This window comes from Rhea americana, unplaced genomic scaffold, assembly GCF_003343005.1.
Source record: "Rhea americana isolate MKP2758 unplaced genomic scaffold, rheAme1 scaffold_166, whole genome shotgun sequence".
Lineage (NCBI taxonomy): Eukaryota > Metazoa > Chordata > Aves > Rheiformes > Rheidae > Rhea > Rhea americana.
Genome location: NW_028185772.1, coordinates 440,108 through 463,254, shown reverse-complemented (window position 1 = coordinate 463,254; position 23,147 = coordinate 440,108). Strand labels below are relative to the sequence as shown.

The following is a 23,147-nucleotide window of genomic DNA, read 5'->3' as shown; positions in this document are numbered from 1 at the left end:
ATTGGGGTATCTAGGCTTCACCACTAGTAGCACTTTTTTTATTTCTTTTATTTGGCTTACATATAATAAATAAATTGGATTTTTTTTTTCTTTAAGGTACTCAGGACATGTGTGATTTCATTTCCTTTACCTATAATTCTACAATGGGAGAATKACACCAAGAACACATTAATCCAAATACAGTCAGTGTCACACACTGTCTGACAAATAAAAGTTAAGTATCTACTGCTGWATAGGATTACTCTTGTCCGTAAGAAACAAGGTCGTGCTTGTAAATAYTCAGGCATCATTCTGTATAATATGATTACATTGACATTTTTATCCCACTTAAACTAAAATTGTTCTTTAGAGTGAGCCTTTATCTGTCAAAATTTTTCCTTATACAAAGGTTGTGCAGAATTCTGTGCGCTAAAAGTGGCATCAAAGTGCTTAATAGCTCACCCAACCAGTAAAGCACTAACAAGATGAAAGATGTGGTACCACATCTTTCAYGTGCCACGTTTCTTAGAGATGTATTTCTATACCAGAACAATGTTTAGATATGCTTGCTTTCTTAAAAAGAGTGCTTAGATTGAAACTCATGCCGAAAGGAATTAGTATGATTCCTTTGCTAAAGCAGTGTTGGAATGGGAATAGCCATTCAGGTCTTCACAATTTGCTGGGGCAAAGGAAGCTCCAAATAGAATGAAATTCAAAAATATTTCTTCTCACTATCAATACAACAAGGATGCAAATTACAGAACTACATGCAAAGATTTGTGGCACTGGAGAGACCTACTTTTAAGYCAGTCTCTAACAATACTTATTGATGGGATTATATTAGCACCACAGTTCTCTACGGGAGAAATGTTCTTAACCCTGCATGTCCCAGCTTTCAGTCAGAGTTTTTAATATCTCATATCCARTAAACTGTACAGAGTAGAGGTATGGTCACCTCTTCTCCTTAGGGACTCCTCTCTTTTCCTACTAGGGAATTTCTTCCAATTTTTCAATTGAATTTTTTTCCTGTTAGAGAGGAGCTCTATTAGAAGGAAGCAAAGACAGGGTAGTACCCAACACTCTTCCTCTGGACTTCAATGCCCTTAACAAGTCAAAAAAAAAAAAAAAAAAAACACACACCCCACACACACAAAAAAAACCCTCCTTTCACCTTGCTGCAAATTCAGTTTTTCGTTCAAGCTCAATGTATCTAAATGGCAATTCCTTAGGCTTTACCTAAGAGAAAAGGGTCAGAACTAATATGGCTTAGAAAATACTGCAGTATATGCAGACAGACCCACCCTGTGACCCAGCACCAATGCATTTCATTTGACAACAGTCCCAGGAACAGTCACCTCCTATGGGCTCAGAGCACGGGTAGAGATCACTTGCATCTGCCTGCAAAGTTTCATATATTTTTAGCTAAGTTATTTTGCCAAATCAAGAGAATGACTCTGTTCTTTGATTATGAGATACGCTATCCCCATCTCCAAATAGTCCCTAATCCAATGTTTATGAAATTAACGTTTCCTTTGTCTCCTATGCAGCATCAAAAAATATGAATGCTTCCTCCAAATTTATGTGCTAACAAAAAGCATTTAAAGATTGGAGTTTGCCAAAAAAATTTCAAAGTGGGRTATTTTTCCTTTGGAAAGTATCACTCTGTTATGAAGACAATTTGCAATTTCCAAAGGATCATTTTAAATTCTTACCAAATGTCATCTAGTTTGTTTTCTTTTTTTAGTGAAGACACCTCAGTGATRTCTGATAATGGTACACGGTGAATTCTATCTGAAACAATTCTCCCATTTGTCAGGTACTATCTAAATTACTGGTCCCATGTAGGCTGAAGCAGCATCAGACACAGATTAATAAACACTCCTAGAGGAGATCACAGAGAAGACTAGAAATAGGAGACAGATGAGGCAACTCTAAAGGTTTGGGGGGACATCCAACAGACATAAGGTTGCTAGAAAACAGCACTAGGAAATAAGGGACAGTAGGCATAGGAGAAGTGTTGAAAGAAAGAAAGAAAGAAAAAAAAAAAAAGGCAATGAGGACCGATTGAAAAAATGGTTAGGAGCAAGAGGCCTAGATACACCTGCTTGTGAAATCAGGATTCAGTGGAGGACGTAAGCCAGAAGGTGCTCTTGCTACAGCTTCCACTACTACAGCTCTAAGCCTTTTCTGCAGTAAGTTAAAGTGTTAAAAGTGAAAGCAAATTGTTTCAAATAKCCTGAAAAAGGATCACAGGAAAATTTGAAATCTGATACAATTCCCTTTAAATTTTCAATTTTGACATCATATGGAGAATTCCAAAAAACTGGAAATTCTAATTACAATATAATTTTGTTCAACATTCCTTGTTCTACCTGCTTATTTCCTCAAAAGATAATAATTCTCAATGTAAACTACGTAAATATTTTTCAAAAGACTGYTTCTTTCCCTATAAGGTTAGCACTAAGACAGTTTTTTCATAATTACCTGACATTTTAAATCAGGTGAAGATTTTTAAAGGATATTTGAAGCTTTAAGAAAGACTTATTTTTGGTAATTCGAAGTTTGGTATTTTGGAGCTTCCTTCACAAAGTCCACTTTTATCCTAAACCTAGTTCAGCTGAACTCTCAGATTGATCAAACATTTAGGGGTGGGAGCGGGGATCAGTTTTAAAACACTTGTGAAAGTCTTCTACTTTAATTCTAATTTCATGTACTGTATTAAGCAGAAGTCTAGAAAAGTAAGACTTTTTAAACTCTACTTATGTGTATAGTATTGTAGGATTAATTTCTTAAACATCTAAAATTAATCAAATSATTCTGCAACTAAGCATAAATTGTAAACCCAGCCACAAAATTTGCATTACTAAGTTGATTTGTATTTATAAACACAAAATCATCCTGCTTTGCTAAAATTCACCTTTTTAAATGTGCAAACAGCAATTTGATTCAATAGCCAGCTGCTTATTTTGTTCAGCAATTAGTTCAATTAGAAGTGCACGTATTAATGAGTTGCACTAAGGATACAGAGGCTAGGCAAAGCCCAAAGCCTTTGGCTTGGCCAAGGAGAACTTTGCTCACAACTGCTGCAAGAACAGAGCAGCAAAGTAGTTTAGACCAGACTATCAACGGGAATATGAATTAGAGCACAACCCCCAAAAGAAAACAGACCTGGCTGGTCTCAGATTTTTCTGGATYATCTGCCCTGAGTAGTCAACCCCAAAAATTCACCATTATAACTAARAACAGCCTTCTTTTCCAGATGTGTCTAATTGCTACTTAATATTATACAGACATATAGCAGTTTACTTCCAACTAGAAACATGCACAGCATTTAAGCACRCACTGCTTCTAGTAGCATGAGCTCATCTCACTGAAATCAATGCCTACAACTCTGGATGTAGAAAAATCTGAGTTGGCAAGACAAGGACCATGGGGCTAGAAGCACAACGCAAAAACACCCAAGATGGCTTCAGGCTATCCAGCATGAATCCTAGAAGCATGTTCATGCAGCACTATTCCCAGAAGAACAAGACCCATTTCCTAGCCTCACTGCTGCTATACGTAAACCAGAATACGTTATTGAATTAGTCCTTCCAAACTTTCCTAYGCAGTTCATGCCAGCACAGGGAGTGCTGCAAAGTATCTAATTTCACAGTGGGGAGACACCACCAGCAGCTTTACCACCRAAAATCAYAGACTCATAGAAGCAGGAAGGTTGGAAGGGACCTCTGGARATCATCTAGTCCAACCTCCCTGCTCAGCAGGGTCACCTAGAGCATGTTAGACAGGGTTGCATCCAGACAGGCCTTGAATATCCCCAGAAAAGGAGACTCCACAACCTCTCTGGGCTCTGTTTCACAARTAGTCTGATCTTTTATATTCTTCACAGTCATATTTTCTTTATTATTTTCCATAATAAATCTACCTGTGGCTTTATTATTAATGCTACAGTAAGCATCTAATGTACACTACACATACTTACTGTACAAYGAATCAAAATGACACATCATCTTCCTTTCCTCCTCCATATGTTTTAATCCCAAAAYGCAAGGCCTTTGGCATGTTAAAAATGCCACAGATTATATTAAGGAAGAATTATTTACAGAAGCATATAATGTTAAAAAAAATGATTTGAAGGTCAATGAGACTAYTTAAAAAGTTAAAATTGCATGCATTTAATACAGTATTACTACTAGCCTACTTTGAACKTTAGTAGGTTTTCATTTTTCTCTGCAGTTTTTTCTATATAAAAAAATAAACAAACCACAATGTAAAGCTAGGAGAAATCATTTAAAAATTTGTATCAAAGAGTCTGTAAGGCGAGCCTCATGGTTGGGATCTCAGAAGGCAGATTCACTTATATCTTATACCTTCTTATACCTTATGCTGACATTTATCCACRTGCAAGGCTATCGCTCCCTTTCAGTACCATGTTGGGCCATCTTCCACACACATGCATGCCAATACAAACCAAATATTTTTTWAAATTCAGATTTTAGGATTGAACACCTTTAAGTACTGTTTCACAGGATATTATCACAGGACCATGCAGGCTAGGAAGGACCTTGGGAGGTCTCTAGTCCAACCCTCTGCCCAAAGTAGGGTCAGCTCCAGGGTCAGACTGGGCTTTATCCTGTCAGGTCCTGAAAYCCTGCAAGGAGGTGACTGCACAACCTCTCTTGGCAGCCTGTTCCACTGCCTGGCCATCCTCTGGGTGAAAAATCTTTTCCTTATACCTCACCCGGATCTCTTCCGTTTCAACTTATGCCTCTTGTCGCTTGTCCCCCTGCCATGCAGCGCTGCGGAGAGCTTGGCTCCATCTTCTYGAGACCCTCCTTAGAGGTACCAGAGGCTGCTGTTAGGATGCCCTGAGACCTTCTCCACTCTGCAGATTCCTGAATCCTATTTCTTCTTAAAAACTACGATACATGCTTTGCCATGATGATCCTCACTCTTGAAATACAAGGTATTTTACTACAAAATTGACTTGCAGCATTCAGTCTACAACCAGCAATRCTGAAGAACTTTTACTGCTCTAATCAAACATAATGAAACACTAAACATTTCAACTTAATTTTGCCTGCTTTATCTCACTGATTACAATCCTGTACTTGTAGCTACAAAAAGTCAAAAAATAAAACAAGGTAAAATGTTTACATTCTCTGTCCGTAACTATAAATAAAAGAAAARCAATGTGGAGGTATGACAATGAGGAAAACACATGAAGATCCTGTAAATCAAGTATTCAAATGTCTGTTTTTCTTCAGCACCTAATAGCTGTTATTTTTCATCTTACCTGACAGGATTTACTGCAGTATTTAGCAAYCTTGCACTGAGAGCATCTGTACAGATGTTCATTCCTGTTTAAAAAAAATATATAAATACAAATTAAGCTCTGTATTTATCCTTCCTGCATAATTAACAATTATCAAATAGCTAAGAAATGTCTGAAAAACAAGAGTAATCTGAAAATCATTGTCACATAGAAATTACATATTGTTACATACACAGGTATGTTCTCAGTGCTCACATGACTCAGTGCTCACATGACTCAGTACAACAGCAGCATCTTTGCATCAACAGTAGAGATATCAAACATGCTTTTTTTTTTTGACTTTACAGCTATAACTCTGAGGAATTTGTTTTTGCAGATACCAAGAGAATTAGAACTGTGCAATACAGCTAATTAATACTTTTATTGCCTGTCTTAAGCAGGTGTCATTATCCGCCTTAAGCGAGACTTGCTGTGAACCTGCAAGTTGGGACATCAAATTATAACTTTATTATAGAGGCTGAAGTTGAAATCTCAGCAGAAATTTCTATCTTAGAAAAGTATTTCTTCTGATGAGTGGACAGTAAGATTGAAATAAAAMAATCAGTTAGACAAAAAAATTAACCTATTGAAAGTGAGAAGCCTGAGGTAACTATCAGAGATATACAACACAGTCTAAGGGTTAAAAGCATCTTCTGACTCAAATATAATTTTATGATGCTGTCTCAGTTTACCATTATATGAGGTAAGAAAATATCAAYGAAGCTTTGTAAATTTTTAGACACTAAGAGGATATTAAAGTACACAGAAAATACTACCTGCACCTCTAATACTTCAGAGGAGTAGAAACATGGAAGAGATTTTGATGTTCTGCTCTTAATTTCCTGTAACGAATATTGGGCTGCATGACCACTGAGAGGTTTCCACTTTGATACTTTAACGTAACAAAGCCACCTACATGCTTTATGGGCATACATAAACCCTGAGAAAACAGCATATACTGCTGTTGAGTTGGGGTCTTTTTGTTGTCTTTTTTGAGGGGTGTGTGTGTGTGTGTGGGTGTGTGTGTGGGTGTGTGAGAGAGAGAGAGAGAGAGAGAGAGAGAGAGAGAGAGAGAGAGAGATCGAAGGAAGGACTGTTACATTATTGATATAACACTAAGTTGGATGGCATAATTCTTATTACTACACCTTAGGCTCATTCCCAGCCAAGTCTCTGACCTCAAGGAAGTACAGCACCCAAGTGTGCGCCACGGTCCCCTGGCAAGGCGCATATAGCCAAACGTGGCTCAGCCATCCCAAGGAAGCACCATCATGTTGTTATAATGCCTTATATTTAGCAGCCTAAGAATCTCATTGCAAATATTAACTCAGCCTTCCAATATACTTTTGAAACAACTAAGTGTCTAACATAGCCCRTTTCAAACCAAAAGGGCAAGTCCAAGTTTTTAGTTTAAGGATGTTCCTCTGCAAGATTCCCGGGGCTTCCATCGATGCTCTTCAATAGTTTAGGGACTGCATCACATGTATTCTGACTCCCAGTAAATCTGCTTTATCGCACRACCATCCTTCCTTCTTAAAATTGCTCATCTCCAAATTTTAATTTCTATGCATRACTTTAAAATTGCAAATTAATCTCTAAAGCCAACACTCAAAGCAGAAAAAAACAGAAATCACCCACAAACCTCAATCTAGAGTTTTTGTATGACAAATTTAGTTCACTGACCTTAGCCATGAAATCATAACTATTTGAAGTAAAGGTAGAACATCAGCAACACCAATGAAAATCTCTAGCACAAACCAACCTCTCCTTTCCCTAAATATCACAAAAGGAAAATTATTTCACTAATATATGGAATTATTGCTCTGTTTGAATAACTAAAATAATGTCTCAAGATTCTCATAAGCATTAGAGATGTTTAGTTGGCTGCATTCATCAAAGATTAAGAGAAGCAATACGTACAGATCATAAATCCATGCTATGATAGTGCCTTCCTGCTTCCCTACCTGCAAAGGCAGGCCTGGGAAACTGAAAAACAGTTTTTAACTGAAAAACTGTTAATTTTTATCAGCTCTTTCAAAGATGACCTAAAACTTTTCTCAAATTAATAGGTTAACTTAAACATATGATGCCCAAGGATAATCCAGAGTTAGAAACAAGTATGAAAACTTCACTTTGTCTGCAGAGAAGAGTTTCTTGCCTTTTAACTAACCAGCCTATGATATAGCAGTGCATAATTCCCATTTTAGATTATGACCTTAGGTCAGAGTAATTTGGAAGAAACACACTTCAGAATATTTACTGTAGATGGGGAAATATATATATATATGAATCCTAACACCTTAATTACAACTTCAATAAAAAAAAAATGCAATTTAAGTCACATACCCATTAAAGTAACAAGAAGCTGCAGCAACAACAGGTAAATCACAGATCCACAAACCAGAGTATATTCTTAAATGAATGAATGCCATAACCATTGCAGAACTCTCTCCTACAGAGAAGTACCATTTGAAGTACCATTTTCCTACCTCAGAAGGCTAGATACGATGACCTTAATATATTACAATATACTGCATATGTAGATTGCCTTGGTTTACTTCTTCCATGAGATGCCAGGATTTACAAGTAAGGGCACCAACATTTATTTATTCTCTCTTCTGAAAAAACAATTGGTGAAGCACTCTCCACAAAGCACCACTTAGTCCCCACTGACGTTTCAACACGTTACCGGATTAGTTCTCTTTTATCTTTTGTCCCCAATGGTTAACACTGAAGTAGCAACAAACACGTATACACAAAAACTTAAGGATCATCACTCAAAACTTGGGTTTTTGCCAAACTGACGTTACCAGACAGGTTATTTGAATAAGGCGACTCCCTGCTGGCACTGTATAACGAATGAACTATCTGCCCATCTTTGGGGGTTTCTTTGAATGACGAGCAGATGCAGGATGCGTTCTGCAGAGCTGAACGGCAAAGCTACCGATGAAATCATCGCTCTTTCTTTTGATCCTCTCCTCCCTCCCAAACCTCCTTCCTTTAAACTTGCAATGTAGCAAAACACTTAATTTGAATATAAATAATTCAGGCATAAAATTCATGTACTCCCTATACACAGGATTCACGTACTTCATAACATTTTAAAAAGCAAGACAATTTGCCTAGATTATTCCTATCCTTCTCAATATTTCACTAATGTTAGAGGTGTTTCCATGCATTTCCATGATATTTCCATGTATTTCTCATTAACTGCAAGTATCATCTGGAAACAGTATCAGGTTACACACAGGGTATCTACTGCAGCTCACCTAACGTGATTAGTCTCATGGCTGATAAAATGCACAGAATTTGAACTAATKCATTCAGCAATAATACTTGAGTCTCTGAAAAGGTTTTTTGCTCCAAAGGAAAATTAAATTAAGATACAGCAATTTAAAAGAAATTATTAGTTTTCCARTACAACTTCAGCAAGATTTTCCATCTCTAAACACCCCATCAAAMTGCAAGCATAAGTAAGGATTTTAGTCTGTACTACGATAAATCCACAACAATAAAGAGRGAGCTGTCAATCTTCCGCCAGTGCGGTGTTACAGTTGGGTGCAGAATCTTAGCCAGAGGAAGCTGGATATTACTACTTATTTTTGTTACTACTGGCTACAAGCTGCATTGGCAGAGTGTGGTCCCATGTATCCACATGACGGAGACAAACCTTAGCTTTGGAGGGCTGAGGAGGTGAAGCCCCAAAAGATGGATGTGGACAAGAGAGAGAAGAAAACCACGAGACAGAGAAATAACAAACAAGGTTGTTCAGTAGGAAGTGACACACATGGATGAAAGAGCCTTTTTTTAACCCCTCTCCCCCGCCCTCTCTCTCCATTTTTCTCCCCCCACCACCTTTTTGTTTAAGGTACGGTAGCAGCAGAGCATTTTAAGGAGGAGGTGAAGAACAGCGGGGTGGCCYGGTCTAGGGGGAGCTCCTCACACGTATGAGCGGCAGCACAGGAAAATGCAGGAAAAAGCACCACCATTAAAAACCTCCAGAGAAAAGGACGAACTCTTCATCACGTACCAGACCAAAGAGGTTCATCCGTGTTTGCCTGCGCTGCCAGGTCCTATAGTGCCCCATCTGCACGTTTATAACGCCCAAAACGTCACCCTTTAGAAATGCCAGATTGACAGTTAGTCAAAGCACCCTGATACCCTGATAATTTAAAAAAAAAAAAAAAAAAAAAAAAAAAATTGCTTGCCAGGAAAGGCCTAATATAATTAAAAAACACAGCAAAAATCCAAACACACAGAATTAGGCTACTTAATTTGAAATGAAAATACATCTACACTTCCCTGGTGATTACAGGCCCTTGACTCTCAGCCCCTACTCGCAAGTTAAGCGTTGGATCTAACGGCACATCTAGTTCCCACAGAGCCCTTAGCAGTCCTTTGTGCAGGAGTTCATTCACACGTCAGCGTCTGCCACAACTCGCAGGACAGAAAGGCAATCTCTCGTATCAGTTCCTTGCTGGATGCGTGGTTGACGCTGTTCCTTCGAGGGGTAATCCAGCCCCGTAACACATGTAAGAAGAGCTTCTCTCTGAGATGTGCGTCACACCAAACCCCTTTCCCAAACTACTACTTAGACCTGTGAGATTCAGTCAAACATGTCAAGCACAAAGTCTACCTCGATTTTTTTTAGCATGGATATTTAAGACCTGTCATGAAGTGAAAATAATCAATACCCCTGATAAGCAAACAAGTTACTCAGCATTTTACTGATCTATTCCTGTCTTCTAATAGCAAAGATTCCCCTAATGCAGTATTTTTAACGTGGCGGATCTGTGAGCAGATAAACGCAACTGCCACTTTCTCTCCTCACCTCTCTCCCACCAGAAGAATAACACGATACAACGCTGCAGCTCGTGTCCCAACTGGCAGCCCCAGCTGYGCACCCACGCAGGCACCCACAGTCCTGCCAGGAGGACCTTCAGCCCATTCAGCTCCAACCATGCGACCCCAGGGCCCGCGTCCCGCTCCAGCGGGCGCTGAGCCAAGCCCGCTCGGCCTTTCATGCCTGGTGCCACGAGCTGGTAAAAACCCAGAGTATTCAGAAAATATAGCTTAAAATACAGCAGACCTGTACAGAAGCTTGATTTTCATCAGAAATAGGCTCCAAAAGRAACCCACTTATGTACTGTCTTTGAAATAAAGCCACTGGGCTTACCTGCTGTCAAGTAGGTATTTACACGGCTGCTCAGCTCTGACTTAATCMTTTGAGTTTAAGGGGCAATAGTATAAAGTTAAGAAACCTTGAAGTCTTACAGAAATCTCCCATATTCTTCATTTGCTCTCTACCGTGTTGAATAAGTTACAAGAATTACTTTTTTTTTTTTTTCTTATAACTGCAGTACTGGGGAGAAGCACCCTTTGAAGAGCAGCAGGAACATCAAAAATTTAGAGTTAAAAATAGTAACTAAATTTAACCATCAGGGATCAGAGTCACTTTTTTCAGGGAAGACCCAAGATGGACCTTTTTATATAAGAAAAAAAATTATTCCCAAATATAATAATCACCCACTTTATATCTGACCATACTACAGTGGTGGCACTGCATCATCCAGGGGCAGCAGGAGGAAAGAGAACATGAATAACCAATACACTTGGCCTGTGGTGAAAATTTAGTTAAYGTATTTGTCCTCCAAAGCACAGCATCTAATAACACAAACAAAAATAGAGTTTATTCAGGAYGATATTTCATAACTCAACTCTTGCTTCTGAAGTCTGATGTGCCACTCAACGCTGTAGCTCACTGCTATTTTTTGAAATTCCTATTACATCTGGCTTTGCATGCAGCTCTGTAAAACATTTTTGGWTACACTCAAATAGATTAAGGAAGAAAGAGAGAATCCTGCTTACAGTGGGTCTCAACTCTGTTCAGGTTTTATAATCATCCTTGCCTAGGTATTATCTTTTTGAATTAGAAATACATACACTAAGTAGTGAACATGCTGTGTCATATTAATTCACCTGACAGAAAGGATGGTATTTTTTGTCTAGTTTTGTGTGTTGGGTATTATCTCCTATAGTYTTTTTCTGCATCTTAATTCTTTTTCTGAAGAATGACTGGTCTGAAAATACTGAAAAACRCTTTTCTAAATAAAACTTTGTTGTGGTCTCCCATCATTTCTCCACTTCAGTATCATCTTTTCTTATACAACCGATGTTGGATTTTTAGGTTTTTTCCTCTTCTTTTGAGAGTCAAAGGAGACAGGGCTAAAGGCAGGCCAAAAATAAAGCAAGTAGCAGAAGACATCCATATGGTAGATTTTCACTTTCTTATGCAGCAGTTAGTCTTTGTATTGATGCAGTGACAGCAAAATTATTAAGCCCTGATAAGAAAATATTTATTTTTCCAAAAACTTTTTCACATTATTATGAAAAAGATATAATCTTTTAAAATATCCCAACATTCGCAGAATGGTGCAAAACTCTACTGAAATTGAACAGTTATCTAGGGTCACACACAGAAGACTCTCTTAAACCGAAAAAAAAAGTGTTTTCTGAAAATGTAGCTTTTGGAAGTGCCATATGTACTCTGATAAAACTAAGAACAGAAAAGTTACATGACTCTGCATTGAACTGGTGACTGATGGGAAGTTTCACATGCAGTGCTTTCCAATAAAATCAGGGAAGGAATTTAAAAAAAGAAATACCTAACAATATGGCCAAACAGGCAAGAAGTTTATTCTTAATAAATTTTATGCTACAAGACAAACTGCCTTTAGAATAAAATATCAGCTACCTTTAAATAGATASATATACACGCACACACTTAATCAACACATCGGATGAGCAAAACAAATGCTGCCGCACCAGAAAGCAGTAACTGTGAAAATGCTCTAATTATCCTAGAGAAACTCCCTGCTACCCCCCACCGAAAGCACTAAAGCAGAAACGCAGCAAAACTTGGCTCCGACACCACAGCACAGCTACTTCAAATTGTCTCTTAAACCTCCTTACCCTGCAAGGCTACTTTGCCACAATCTCACTCAAATCAAGGTTGCCCTTTCCTTTACAGCGCTTTGCAGCAGCTGGCATGCCAACATGCCTACAGCAGTTCAAAGCTTAAATGGATTAATTTCGGTCACACAGTGCATTCATTACACCTTGGGATTTTAATCAAAGAAAGCTAAACACTGAAGGCTGAGATTGCATTTCACAATATGAAAAGGCCATACCTGTAACTTAAAAACACATGCAAAAAAAGCTACGCTCAATATGTCTTATAGACTTATTTCTTGAACATGCGGGTACAAATCCAACAAAGCAAAACATAACAAAATAACACATTGCTCCCCCCTTTTTTCCTTATAAAAATAACAAACACGTTACTCACTTATCTCCTCCATCTCCATGTCAAGTATTTTATTTCTCTGACCTATGGATCAGCATTTCACAGGAAGAAAGCTGCTGCTCTGAAACACACTACAGTAAACATTTACTTCCTGCTTAATATTTCTCTCTTATCACACAGATCTGATTTTCACTGAAACATAACCCCCTCTGATCCTCTCAGAAAAATGTCTTTATCAGTCTTTTTGTTAGTCCTTTTCTATATTCCCTTCTTGCCCATATTTATATTTTTAGGACAAATAATTATTAGAGGTCCCACAATGCTTTTTAGGTATCTTCCTCTTACTTGTTTTGCTTTTTCCACCTATTAACAGTTAAACACCAAAGATCTTCCATTCTTTATGGTACACTTTTGGAAAGCATTGAACAAAAAGTAAAATAACCCAAGCAAAGAACCTGGACACAGCACTACAGCTGGGCTCAAAATGAATCGTGGTGCATTATGTTTTGTAGATTAGGAATTTGGTAAGGATGTACACACCAAACTAAGCCCTCATTTTCACTTGCTTAACCCTTATGTTCATATCACACTCAATTTAAGCTACTTCAAGATGCTTAATGCAGTTTATTAGAATAGGGCAGTCAGTTCTGATAAGGTCTGTTCACGTAACTCTGAAAAGCCCACCAAGCTAGAAAAGAAAGGAGTGAAGGGCAGGAAACCTGTATTTGTATCAGACAGCAGAGAAGACTGATAACACAGAGAAAGAGATTCACCCACACACCAGCACAGGGCCCAGGGAAACAGCTTGTTCCTCCCTTGCTCAGGTGCAACCCGACAGCATGAGGTCTTCCAAGATATCCACAGAGTATTCCTATAACGCACCGAATGCTCCTAACACCTTGCTGCGGACATCTGCGCTGGGAGGACATACAAAATTCAGACGGTTCTTGGCAGGTGCTGTGCTGCTTGCCAGCCCCCCGGCACCACAGCAGAGCAGGGCGCCCGGCCCCGCGCCRCGCTGCTCACGCGCCCAACACGCAAGCTTTCCTCTGACGCCAATTCTGCGCGGACGGCAGCATTTCCGATGCAGAGTCTGAACTTCACCTTTCTGAAGGGCAGACCATTTTTGGCGATACCGCTGTTTACTCTCCTAAGCAAGTCCCTACAATTGGTAGACACTATGGGAAGCCTTTAAGAAAGATCACTGTTAGCAGATCTACAAGCACCTGCGACAAGTTTACAAACATCTGCCTAACCATAGTGCTCTCCTAGCCCAGCGACATGGAGGGCCTTTGAAATTACTGTAAGCACACGCCTTCCAACACATCTTTCTTTCTTCAAATCTTCTGTATTTCAACAGTTCTTTTCTGTCATTTTATTCTCTCCAGCTTCGCACATATTTTGGTTTTCTTACCATTGCTCCTGTTTCTTTCCACCCGATTTCCTCCATGTTTCAATGTTTCCCGTTTGAGAATTTCCATCTCCTTTTCTCAATTATAAAAGCCTTGGTTTTTGCATGGAGAAGCTTCACTTCCTTCCCCACCAGCCCCAAAAGATTTTTATCTGCCCACAGCTTCTGCCCAAGAATTCAACAGAACTTGGCTCAGAAACACCTGAAGAGAGCGGACTTCCATTCTTAGGGCACAGTGCCAAGCACCTTTACTGAATCACTGCAGCGATGTCTTTACATTTTACACTTCTTACAGCAATTTTCATTTTCCACCAGGATTTTTGTATCCAAGCAGCTTTATCTGAGAACATTTTAGAGTTTCTATCAAGTGCTCAAAAAAAAAAAATCCAATACATCTCTCACTTTCTCTCTCCAACAGATCCCACATGTAAATAAAGATGCATCTTCCCTTTGCCTTCCTTCTTTACATATCATGCATTTTGCCATTAGTGGATCATTGGAAGTAGGTCATTGATTTAATAAGTCCTACTTTTAAAGCTTACTTTTGGAGATACTAGTCAATAAAAAATGGGGTTATTTTATTCTAATGATGAGACACAGGTTTTAATGGGAGCTGGAGCACATTTTGCAAAGGCCAAGATGATAAAACATGAACTGGACAGTTTTAATACTGTAGCATTAGATAAATTCGGGTGGAGGGAAGAGGGGAGAGCAAACATGCAATTGCTGTACTGAAGAAAAGGACCACCACATGTATAACTCCTGTAAGCATAAAACAAAGTAACAGAGAAATCTGATTTCCCTCAACCTTTAACAATATCTTATTTTCTCAAAAGATGTACAGCTGTGAGTGTTGATTGGTACTGTTTGGTTTTGTGACCCTCTCCCATCTCCCACCAAAGGCTATGTAGATTCTGACAAACTCACTATTCTGAACAACACCAAATTGCCAAAGGTACCGCTTCTTGCTAAAGCTCATTTAGAATCTCACTATGCCACTAAACAAACTCGAGTACTTGTTCAGCTATAAATATTCAACTTCTTTCTGTATCACAGTATTTTTTGCACCATCTCCATAAAAACTCATCACCTATAAAATAATAAAGTAGCCTAGCTTCCATACTGGTGCAAGCAAGAGGCTAGATATTTTCAGTCAGCAAACTGACTCTGTGTATCCAAGGATGGACTGACTGTCCAAACCTCTACTTTTGCTTTAAGTAGAGCTGTTTTCTTACTTTTCTTTCTTTTTCCCCATTAACTTTCAGACTGCCTTCCTCCCCCACTGCCTAGCCTCCAGCACTAAGTGCTGGATGCTTCCAGACAGGAGTCCCCTAAACGAGGTATGCCAAATTCTAGATTCATTAAAAAAAAAAAAAATGCTTAAAGTTACCACTACACTGGAAAAGTATCTTTCATGATAAGTAACTATGATTCAAGCAGAAGCCTCCATTTATAGTTAACTGAAGCATGTTCGCTATTAGGAAGAAAAGCTAGGCAATAACAGTAATAATTAAAAGGGAATTAAAAGGCAGCAGTGGACCCTCTGTTAATGTAGTCTTCTTCCTCAGCCCCCATCATTAAACCAAGTGCCCCATCAACATGCAGATGAGTAAGATTTTTATTGACATTGACTGAAGTATCTATTTTACGTGATTCTCTTCAATAAAAATCAAGTCCTTAAGAGAGGCACTTACATAAATGTGGGACAACACAAATATTCAGCATTTGAGAAGAAATAGTGTACTGAAGTTTTCCCTATTTTAGGTGTTAAGTCATCCATATAATTTTCTAGGTCTGCTTGTCTTCTACAAACAGCATCCAACTAATACATCTGCATAAGGAAAAAACAGCAGGAACAGCTTGAGGTAAAAGATCAGTCCCTATGCTCAAACTAATTTGACAGTAGGACAGCTACCTGAAGAAGTTCCAGTTTATAAGTATCTTTCTTAATTGGGACCAATGTATTTTATGAATAAACATTAGTTCACAACTGGCACATCAAGCCTGGCCACCTCATTACATTTACTCATCTACTCTTTCTGTCCCTTTCCCCCATACCACAGATACATCAAAGACTTCTCTTCCCAAATTTAAGTATAGATGGGATTTGGGAGACTATCAAACCTTGAACAACTTCATCGGTTTTGCTAATTTATTCTCAATGTGCAACAATACTGAATTTATTCTGTGTAACATTTCATGTTAGTGCTGGGACAGCAATGTTACATAAAAATGCTATAGAAAACATGGAATATTTATTTTCAAAACATTTATTGTTGACATCTGTAAGACAGGTAAGGTCAAATTTAATTTTTGTTAAAGCTGTTTTACACCATTAGTGATGCAAACAAGATCTTCAACCAGGAGTAAGTGTACCTTGTATCTAAGAATAGAAATAAACCTTAGAACTGCCCTAAACTCTATTTATATTGCCAAATTGACCACAAAAAGCCTTAGAGCTAAAAGACTGGTTGGAACCTCCAGCCTGTGTTCAAAGGCCTTTGGCTGGCAGGTATTTCTGCACTTCAGTCAACGTGTTTGCACTGAACTCCAGCAAACGTCCCCAAACTCTGCCTCAAATCCCACTCGCAGGCAGCTGCAGTAATATGGACATGGTGCCTGGTGCTGCTTGCAAAAGCAGTAGCATCCAGGCACCTGCTCCCAGCAGAGCCCCATCCCACTGGCAGCAAGCCAAAAAGCACCTCCACGACTACACATGTAGTGAAGGCATTAGACACTGCTAAGGCTTTTGGTAAATATTGCAACGCAGCAAGATCACAGAAATACCAGGACTGAACTGTGTGTGATATATGCTCATCTCTTGCTTGCCTCTGCCCCCACTTCATGCAGTGGGGGTGCCCCAGCCACCCAACAGCAGCAGGATAGGGTCCCAAACCCACCTCCTGTTCAACGCTCTAAATCTGGTCCCAGTCAAACATTATAGAGCTGATCAAGATGCTGTGCTACCGATCTAAGCAAGCCTTTGCATGACTGGATTCTTCAGTCTCCAAAATAAACAGACAAAGAAAGCCATAAACCACTTTCACGTCACTTAATTTTTTACTCTCTGTACTCTGGTGACATCCTATGGCTAAAAATGTAATAGATGTTTCTTCAGCTTCACAGACTATGCATCACAGGTTCTCTTTTCCCAAGTTTCATTTAATAGGGAAGGGAAAAAAAAAAAAAAAAAAAAAAAAAGTCTGCCTATATAACTATAGCAACATCCATATATTTTGGGGGGAAAAAAGTAGTCATAATTTAACAGTCAAGAGCACTAAGGGTAAGAAGCCTTCATGCACTTCCCACTCATCTTACAGATCAATTAGTTATGAAAGCAAAAGCTATAAATCATATGTGGTTTCCAAATTTGCTGATTTCCAATTGAAAGGTCTTTAAAGATAAATTGGGTAAATCCCAAAGCATATTTTAGAACTCGATTCAGAGCATCTTTAAGAATAGGCTTTCCTCCTCAAAAATTAGTTTGACCAGGAAGGCATTCAACCCTGGGAGTAACTGTGAATATTTCAGTAGCAGTACTGATATGCCTGAAGACCCACACATGCTTAGGTTTCTTTGCAAATGGCAACCCTCTCTCACTACTTCTTTTCACTCGTACTGCTTTGGTTCTAACTGTAGTAGCTACCCACACAACAGACACTTCCTTCAGAAAAGGAAACTTTAGAATACTTTACTTTGTCCAAGAAAATACTCCTTATTTTAGGCACGGAGCACAGCTCATACTTGCGAAAGATGTTTTCAATAAGTTTTATTAGAAAAATAAAAATGAATTCTAAAAACTACCCAAGTTTTATCTCCAGGTAATTTATGAACTACTTTTGTTCAATCTTAAATTCTTAATACAAAGATCACAGGTATTTTTAAACAAAATCCTCTCTACTTCTCATTCAGTTCATCATGCAATATGCATAGGATGTTGTATTCACCAGAGAACCAAGTTATTTTCAAAAAAAATCTGATGCTATTACTTATTTTCATTAATGGAATCAAATTTCTAAAGAAACCACTGGAATTTCAACATACAACATGCTTCCTTACACCTAGCAACTGATCCTCTGCTATCAATTACAATGTTCAATGGCAAGTGTTTGAAAACAACAAAAGCTGCAAAGCCACAATATCTGTCATAAGATGAGACATCGTCACCTACTTCCGTGCTCAGTTGGCCCAATCATAACACATCAGTGCATGTATTTCCATTTCAAAATTGCTACTGGTATTGAAGAGGCTTCAAAGAAGCATGGACTCTGCAAGAAGGTTTGAACTAATATGAAAAATGACAAATTGATATGGATTGACTGTGGTTTTTAAATTGATTTTGCACAATTATCCAGTTAAATTTTTTTTTTATGTTCCAGAAAATACTACATTTACATCACTAAGTCTCCGTTAAATCTCATTTTCTCCACAGCCAAGAAAAGCGGGCCTTTAATCATCCTACTGTAGCTTCTGCAATAGGTTGTGAGTGAAATCAGATTATTTGTTTCAGTTCAACAACCATGGAATGAGACTTTGTAGAGCACAGCACAAGAGAATGAGAAATATGTTCTTCCCTATTAGCAAAGGGAGAGAGCAAAGGTTTATTGTGATGGACAAATACTAGGAGAGAGCTGGAGTTTTTGTTATCTTATGTCAGTGCTGATGTGGCTTACAAAAATCTATCTGTAGAAGTTAAATAAAAATGTTAAAATCAGCAGCAAAGTTATGCTGTGCAGAATAAGAGAAATATCAGCAGTTCATGTTTGAAGGGCGTGAGCCTCTTGTAATTCCTAAAGTCAACCATGCCCAAATCCAACGAACTGAGAAAAGCTTATGGGAAGGAATGATCTATCATAACCATACCGGTTTGTAAAAACTTCACTTTCGTTATGACTGCCAAAAAGAAGGTTTTCTTCAAGTGTGTGCGTATGCCTATATATAATTTCCATTTTTTCCTATTCCAAATTGTTCATCTAATATTTGCTACATATCACCATTCCCTTTGTTGCCTTATGAAAATGTTGCATTCTAATTCATTGCCTTTTAAAAATATTTCTTCCTCAGACATAGGATATTGTTGAGAACTGGAAACCCGGACTTGCCATGCCAGCCCTAGCACCTGCCTGCTCAGAGCTCTCCTGGTATTGGTGCTTGCGTATCCGAAAGATCAGTACGGTATTTAAGGATTTACCTAGATGCTACGTTTAGGTGATTTTATTGCCTTCCAGTCAAAATTTACATCCAAATCGGAGGCTTTATCACTGTAAACAGAGAAAGAACTGTTTCGACTACCTACTTCTACTGTACAACTTTCACTCAAAAATGTTACAGCATGTCAACAACTTCAAGTAGCTCACATTATGGCCCTGCTGCTGTTACACGACTGCAGTGGGCACTTCGCCTACATTACAGCTGATCCGAGTATTTCTTATACCAGCTTCAACGTGCTTTATTTGTAGAACGGCGATACAGAGAAAGCGTTCCTCTGCTTACAAGAACAAGGACCTTAGGGACCACGAGGCAAACATCTGACCTCTCCGCTGCACCGTCCAGGAACACAACGCTCGCTGAAGTGGGTATTCAAGGTTTTAACAGAAAAAGCAAAGTGAATCGTCAGTACAGGCAGTAGGAGATGCAGCTTTAGTTTTGTATGTTGAAGCAAGAGGCTGGCTTCTCCACTTAGATATTTTTGAGTTATTCTCAGCTAATAATTGGGTTGAAGCCTCTGAGTAGTTCCCCCTCGATCATCAGGCAGCTAAGAGAACCCGAGAGACACCTCCCAGTTTAAGCTGAATGCAAAATATCTCCATGGGGAAGAGCCATGTCTCTGCCTCCAGTGGACGCTTCAAGATATGAATGCACCCGCTGAAAAGACGGGATGCTTCTAAGCGGACATAGCTCTGCCGTTTACCAAAAGTAGTTTTACTGTTAAAATAGTTATCTGAAGAAAACAAAACTCCTCTGCATTCATAAACACTGCTTGTGGGAGTTACCGCTGCCAATGCAAAATAAAAATCATGAAAACATTCTGACAAACAAAGGCCAAAAATAATGTCAAAAAGCTGAAGAATATCTTTAAGTTAACACAGTGCAGCTACCTATTACATTTTTGGAGGAGAAAAGATTTCTTGGGGGCTGGCTCCAGACCACGTAACAAAATTCCCATCAGCGAAGGAACCAAACAGATTTCAAACCAGAGATTAACAACTTAGACATCTTATATTGCTTTTGGTTATTTGATTAGATTACAAGCAAGTTACACCTCAAAAATTTACATGTAGTGCATTTTCTACTAGTTTTATGGCTCCCACGTTGAATATGTTATCTTGAAAGAAAGTGTATTTATTCAGGACTGTCTATTATAAAAATACATATTCCAATCAAGTTCCAGTCTGCTATTACATAGGCATTTCAGGTGTCCTAAAAAGCAACCTGGGGAGCCAAGTAGCTCCCTGGATAGTGGCATCCTCTCTGCTATGCTCTAGCATTACTGAAAACAGATGAAATACTTGTTAGCTACCTATCATATAACCAAAGTTCGGTTAACTTCTCATCAGTAAACCTGGATTTTGTAGGAATTTTTCAAATTAGAGAAAATCTTGCACAAAAACTGAAAAGCTGTCATTTATGCCACATTTTGTGCTGTGATCCTGCCAGATTTTCCAAACTAAGCCACTTTAAATTGGGTAAATAAAAGACATACATAAGACACTGACAGAATAATTTGTTGATTCAGAACCATGTTTCAGTGCCACATATAAAGCCACTTTTCCTATCAGATTGGATAAAAAGCTCCCAGCATGACAGTAGGTTGTTGCACTGCTGAAGATGAGGCCTTCTGTGGGACATAGAAAACCAAGGCTCTGACCATTGCATTAAAGTAATAATAATTATATATAAAAAAAAATAGCATCCTACCTCCTCCTCTAAAAGGGTCATGATAGTCCAAGGGTTAGTGGATCAAGCCCTCATTTTTTAATCAATTTTCTACACTCTCCATCCTAAACTGTGATTTACCTGAACAGCAGCTGCGTTTCACCCCATAAGGGACAGCAGAAATTTCTTAATCTGCCTATCTGGGAAATCGTAAGGCTTGTATTTGCGAGAGTTTTTAAAATCTCTCAGGTGGGAATCCTCATTAGTGCATGTTTGGTATTAATCGCTCTTGTAAAATTCCTGAACTCTGAAAATGTCTGTGAATATTGTAAGCTGAAATATGACCACAGTCTGCAAGACTAATTTATGCTGGCAATGCTCAAGACAGAATTGCAAACACATGTTCTAGGTTTGCCTGAAAAACTAAAGAATTCAGGGAAAAAAGTATTCTGAACAATTAATGATATTGCCAAAACAAATAAACATGCAGTCATCTGTTAAAATTAAATATATATAAACACATAACCCCAAAGCAAAGCATATATGCTGTGAAAATACCAAACAGATTAACATAAGCTAATTATTTAACATAAGATATGATTAACATAAGATAATTGTTTCAGGACAGTAAAAGGACGTGTCAGGACTATTTTAGAGTGAAGAGATAATATACTTAATGGTACCAGCATATATGAAAAATTCATGTGTAGAAAAAAAATGAAAACATTTTGAGGCTTGGACTCTTCAAAAGATGTCTTAAAAAATGACTCCGAGATCAAAGCATTAGCTAAGGATAAAAACAGATAAGGAATTACCAATTTATTAACACATTTACAAGGCCATCAGAGATGCATTGATTTACACAGCAACACTGACTTTGAAAAGTAAATGTAAAGAAAAAAAAGTCCAGGACAAGTGCGAATGCTGGCAAGAAAAATCTCAAATGCTGTGCATTATTACATTAATTTATGAAGCATTAAAATAGCATTAAGCATACACCAAACTAATTGCAAACAGAAAGACTGGCATGATGAAGCATCCTACCATCATGTAATGTTTAACTGGAATTCTTTTAAGGACAAAAACCAAAAAAGCAGCTGAATTCCACTTCTGCACTGGATTTGGGTGTTTTTGTTTTAAAAGAGAAGTTGCTCATTCTTAGACCTCTTCAAGTTGCTAAAATTCAAGTTGCTCATTATGTAATTACTAACGAACAGGACAACTCTCACACTGCGGCTTGCAGAAACCATTTAAATGCCCACACACTTGCTTTATTTAGAGTGAAAGCTGTTCAAGTACATTCTCTACAATGATGAAAACTCTGTTTATGAAAGCATACTTACAATGCATACATTAAAATGTTTACTCATTGGCATTTTCAAGTGGAAAACAGATTTGTTGGGTGAGTGGACGGCAGCAGGTGAAATACTAGACAAAAAGGTCTAGCTATGTAATTGAAAGGAGAAAAAAATCCCATATATTTCTAGGAATGAGGACTGATGCTTTCGCCAATGCTGAACTCCAAATCCAGAAGACAAATTTCACACAGTACAGTATCATAATACCACTCAGCAAGGGACCTATCTTGTACCACAGAAGCTTTTGACAAAATTGTCACCAGTTGTGATAGCACAGGAGCAAGGCAGTAACAGAACAACAAGTTACACAATTGGGTGGGTTTCTTCCAGAAGGAAATCTTGTCCTATGAACAGTGAAAATTCATGAGCTGTAGTACCTTGTCCTGAAGGAGATGTCCCGAGTTCAACCTAGCAAGTCTAAACCTTCAGGCAACTGCGCTACCCTCTGGTCCGTTGTCCTGCAGCACAGACGCACAGTCACACCAACACTGTGCGACACAAAAAACAAAAGAAGACCCAAACCTTCATTTGGAAACTTTTCTACAAGAAGGTCAGCACTAATGGAAAACCATTTCAGCAAACCCTATTCATAAATAAGCCATCTACACAGTGATGGGCAGCAAGTACTCTGTCCTTCAAATTTAAGAATAGCTGATACGTTTATCAACAACTACTTTAAAACTGCAAGAATGTGTTTGGTACAGGGATTGGGAGAGCAGAAGGGAAAAAAAATAGGGATACATTAGCCTAAAAACAGGAGACATCTGAAGATTTTCAATTCAGATTAACAAGTTTTAGTTTTATGGGGACAGTTTTCAGGACTTCTATGGAACTCATAGGATAAAGCAGCATGCAACTGTAGGGAAATGCTTACATGCCCACAAGCACAGGAAATCATAGAAA

The 23,147-nt window shown here is 38.4% G+C and overlaps 1 protein-coding gene across 1 annotated transcript in view; it reads right to left on the bottom strand.

The window, feature by feature from the left end:
* Nucleotides 1-23,147, bottom strand: part of SMYD3 (SET and MYND domain containing 3) — a 411,509-nt gene that overhangs the window by 354,529 nt on the left and 33,833 nt on the right. Inside the window, exon 2 of the mRNA XM_085300587.1 lies at nucleotides 5,276-5,339. Coding sequence (XP_085156713.1) covers nucleotides 5,276-5,339 — 64 coding nt within the window. The remainder of the gene's footprint in view (nucleotides 1-5,275; nucleotides 5,340-23,147) is intronic.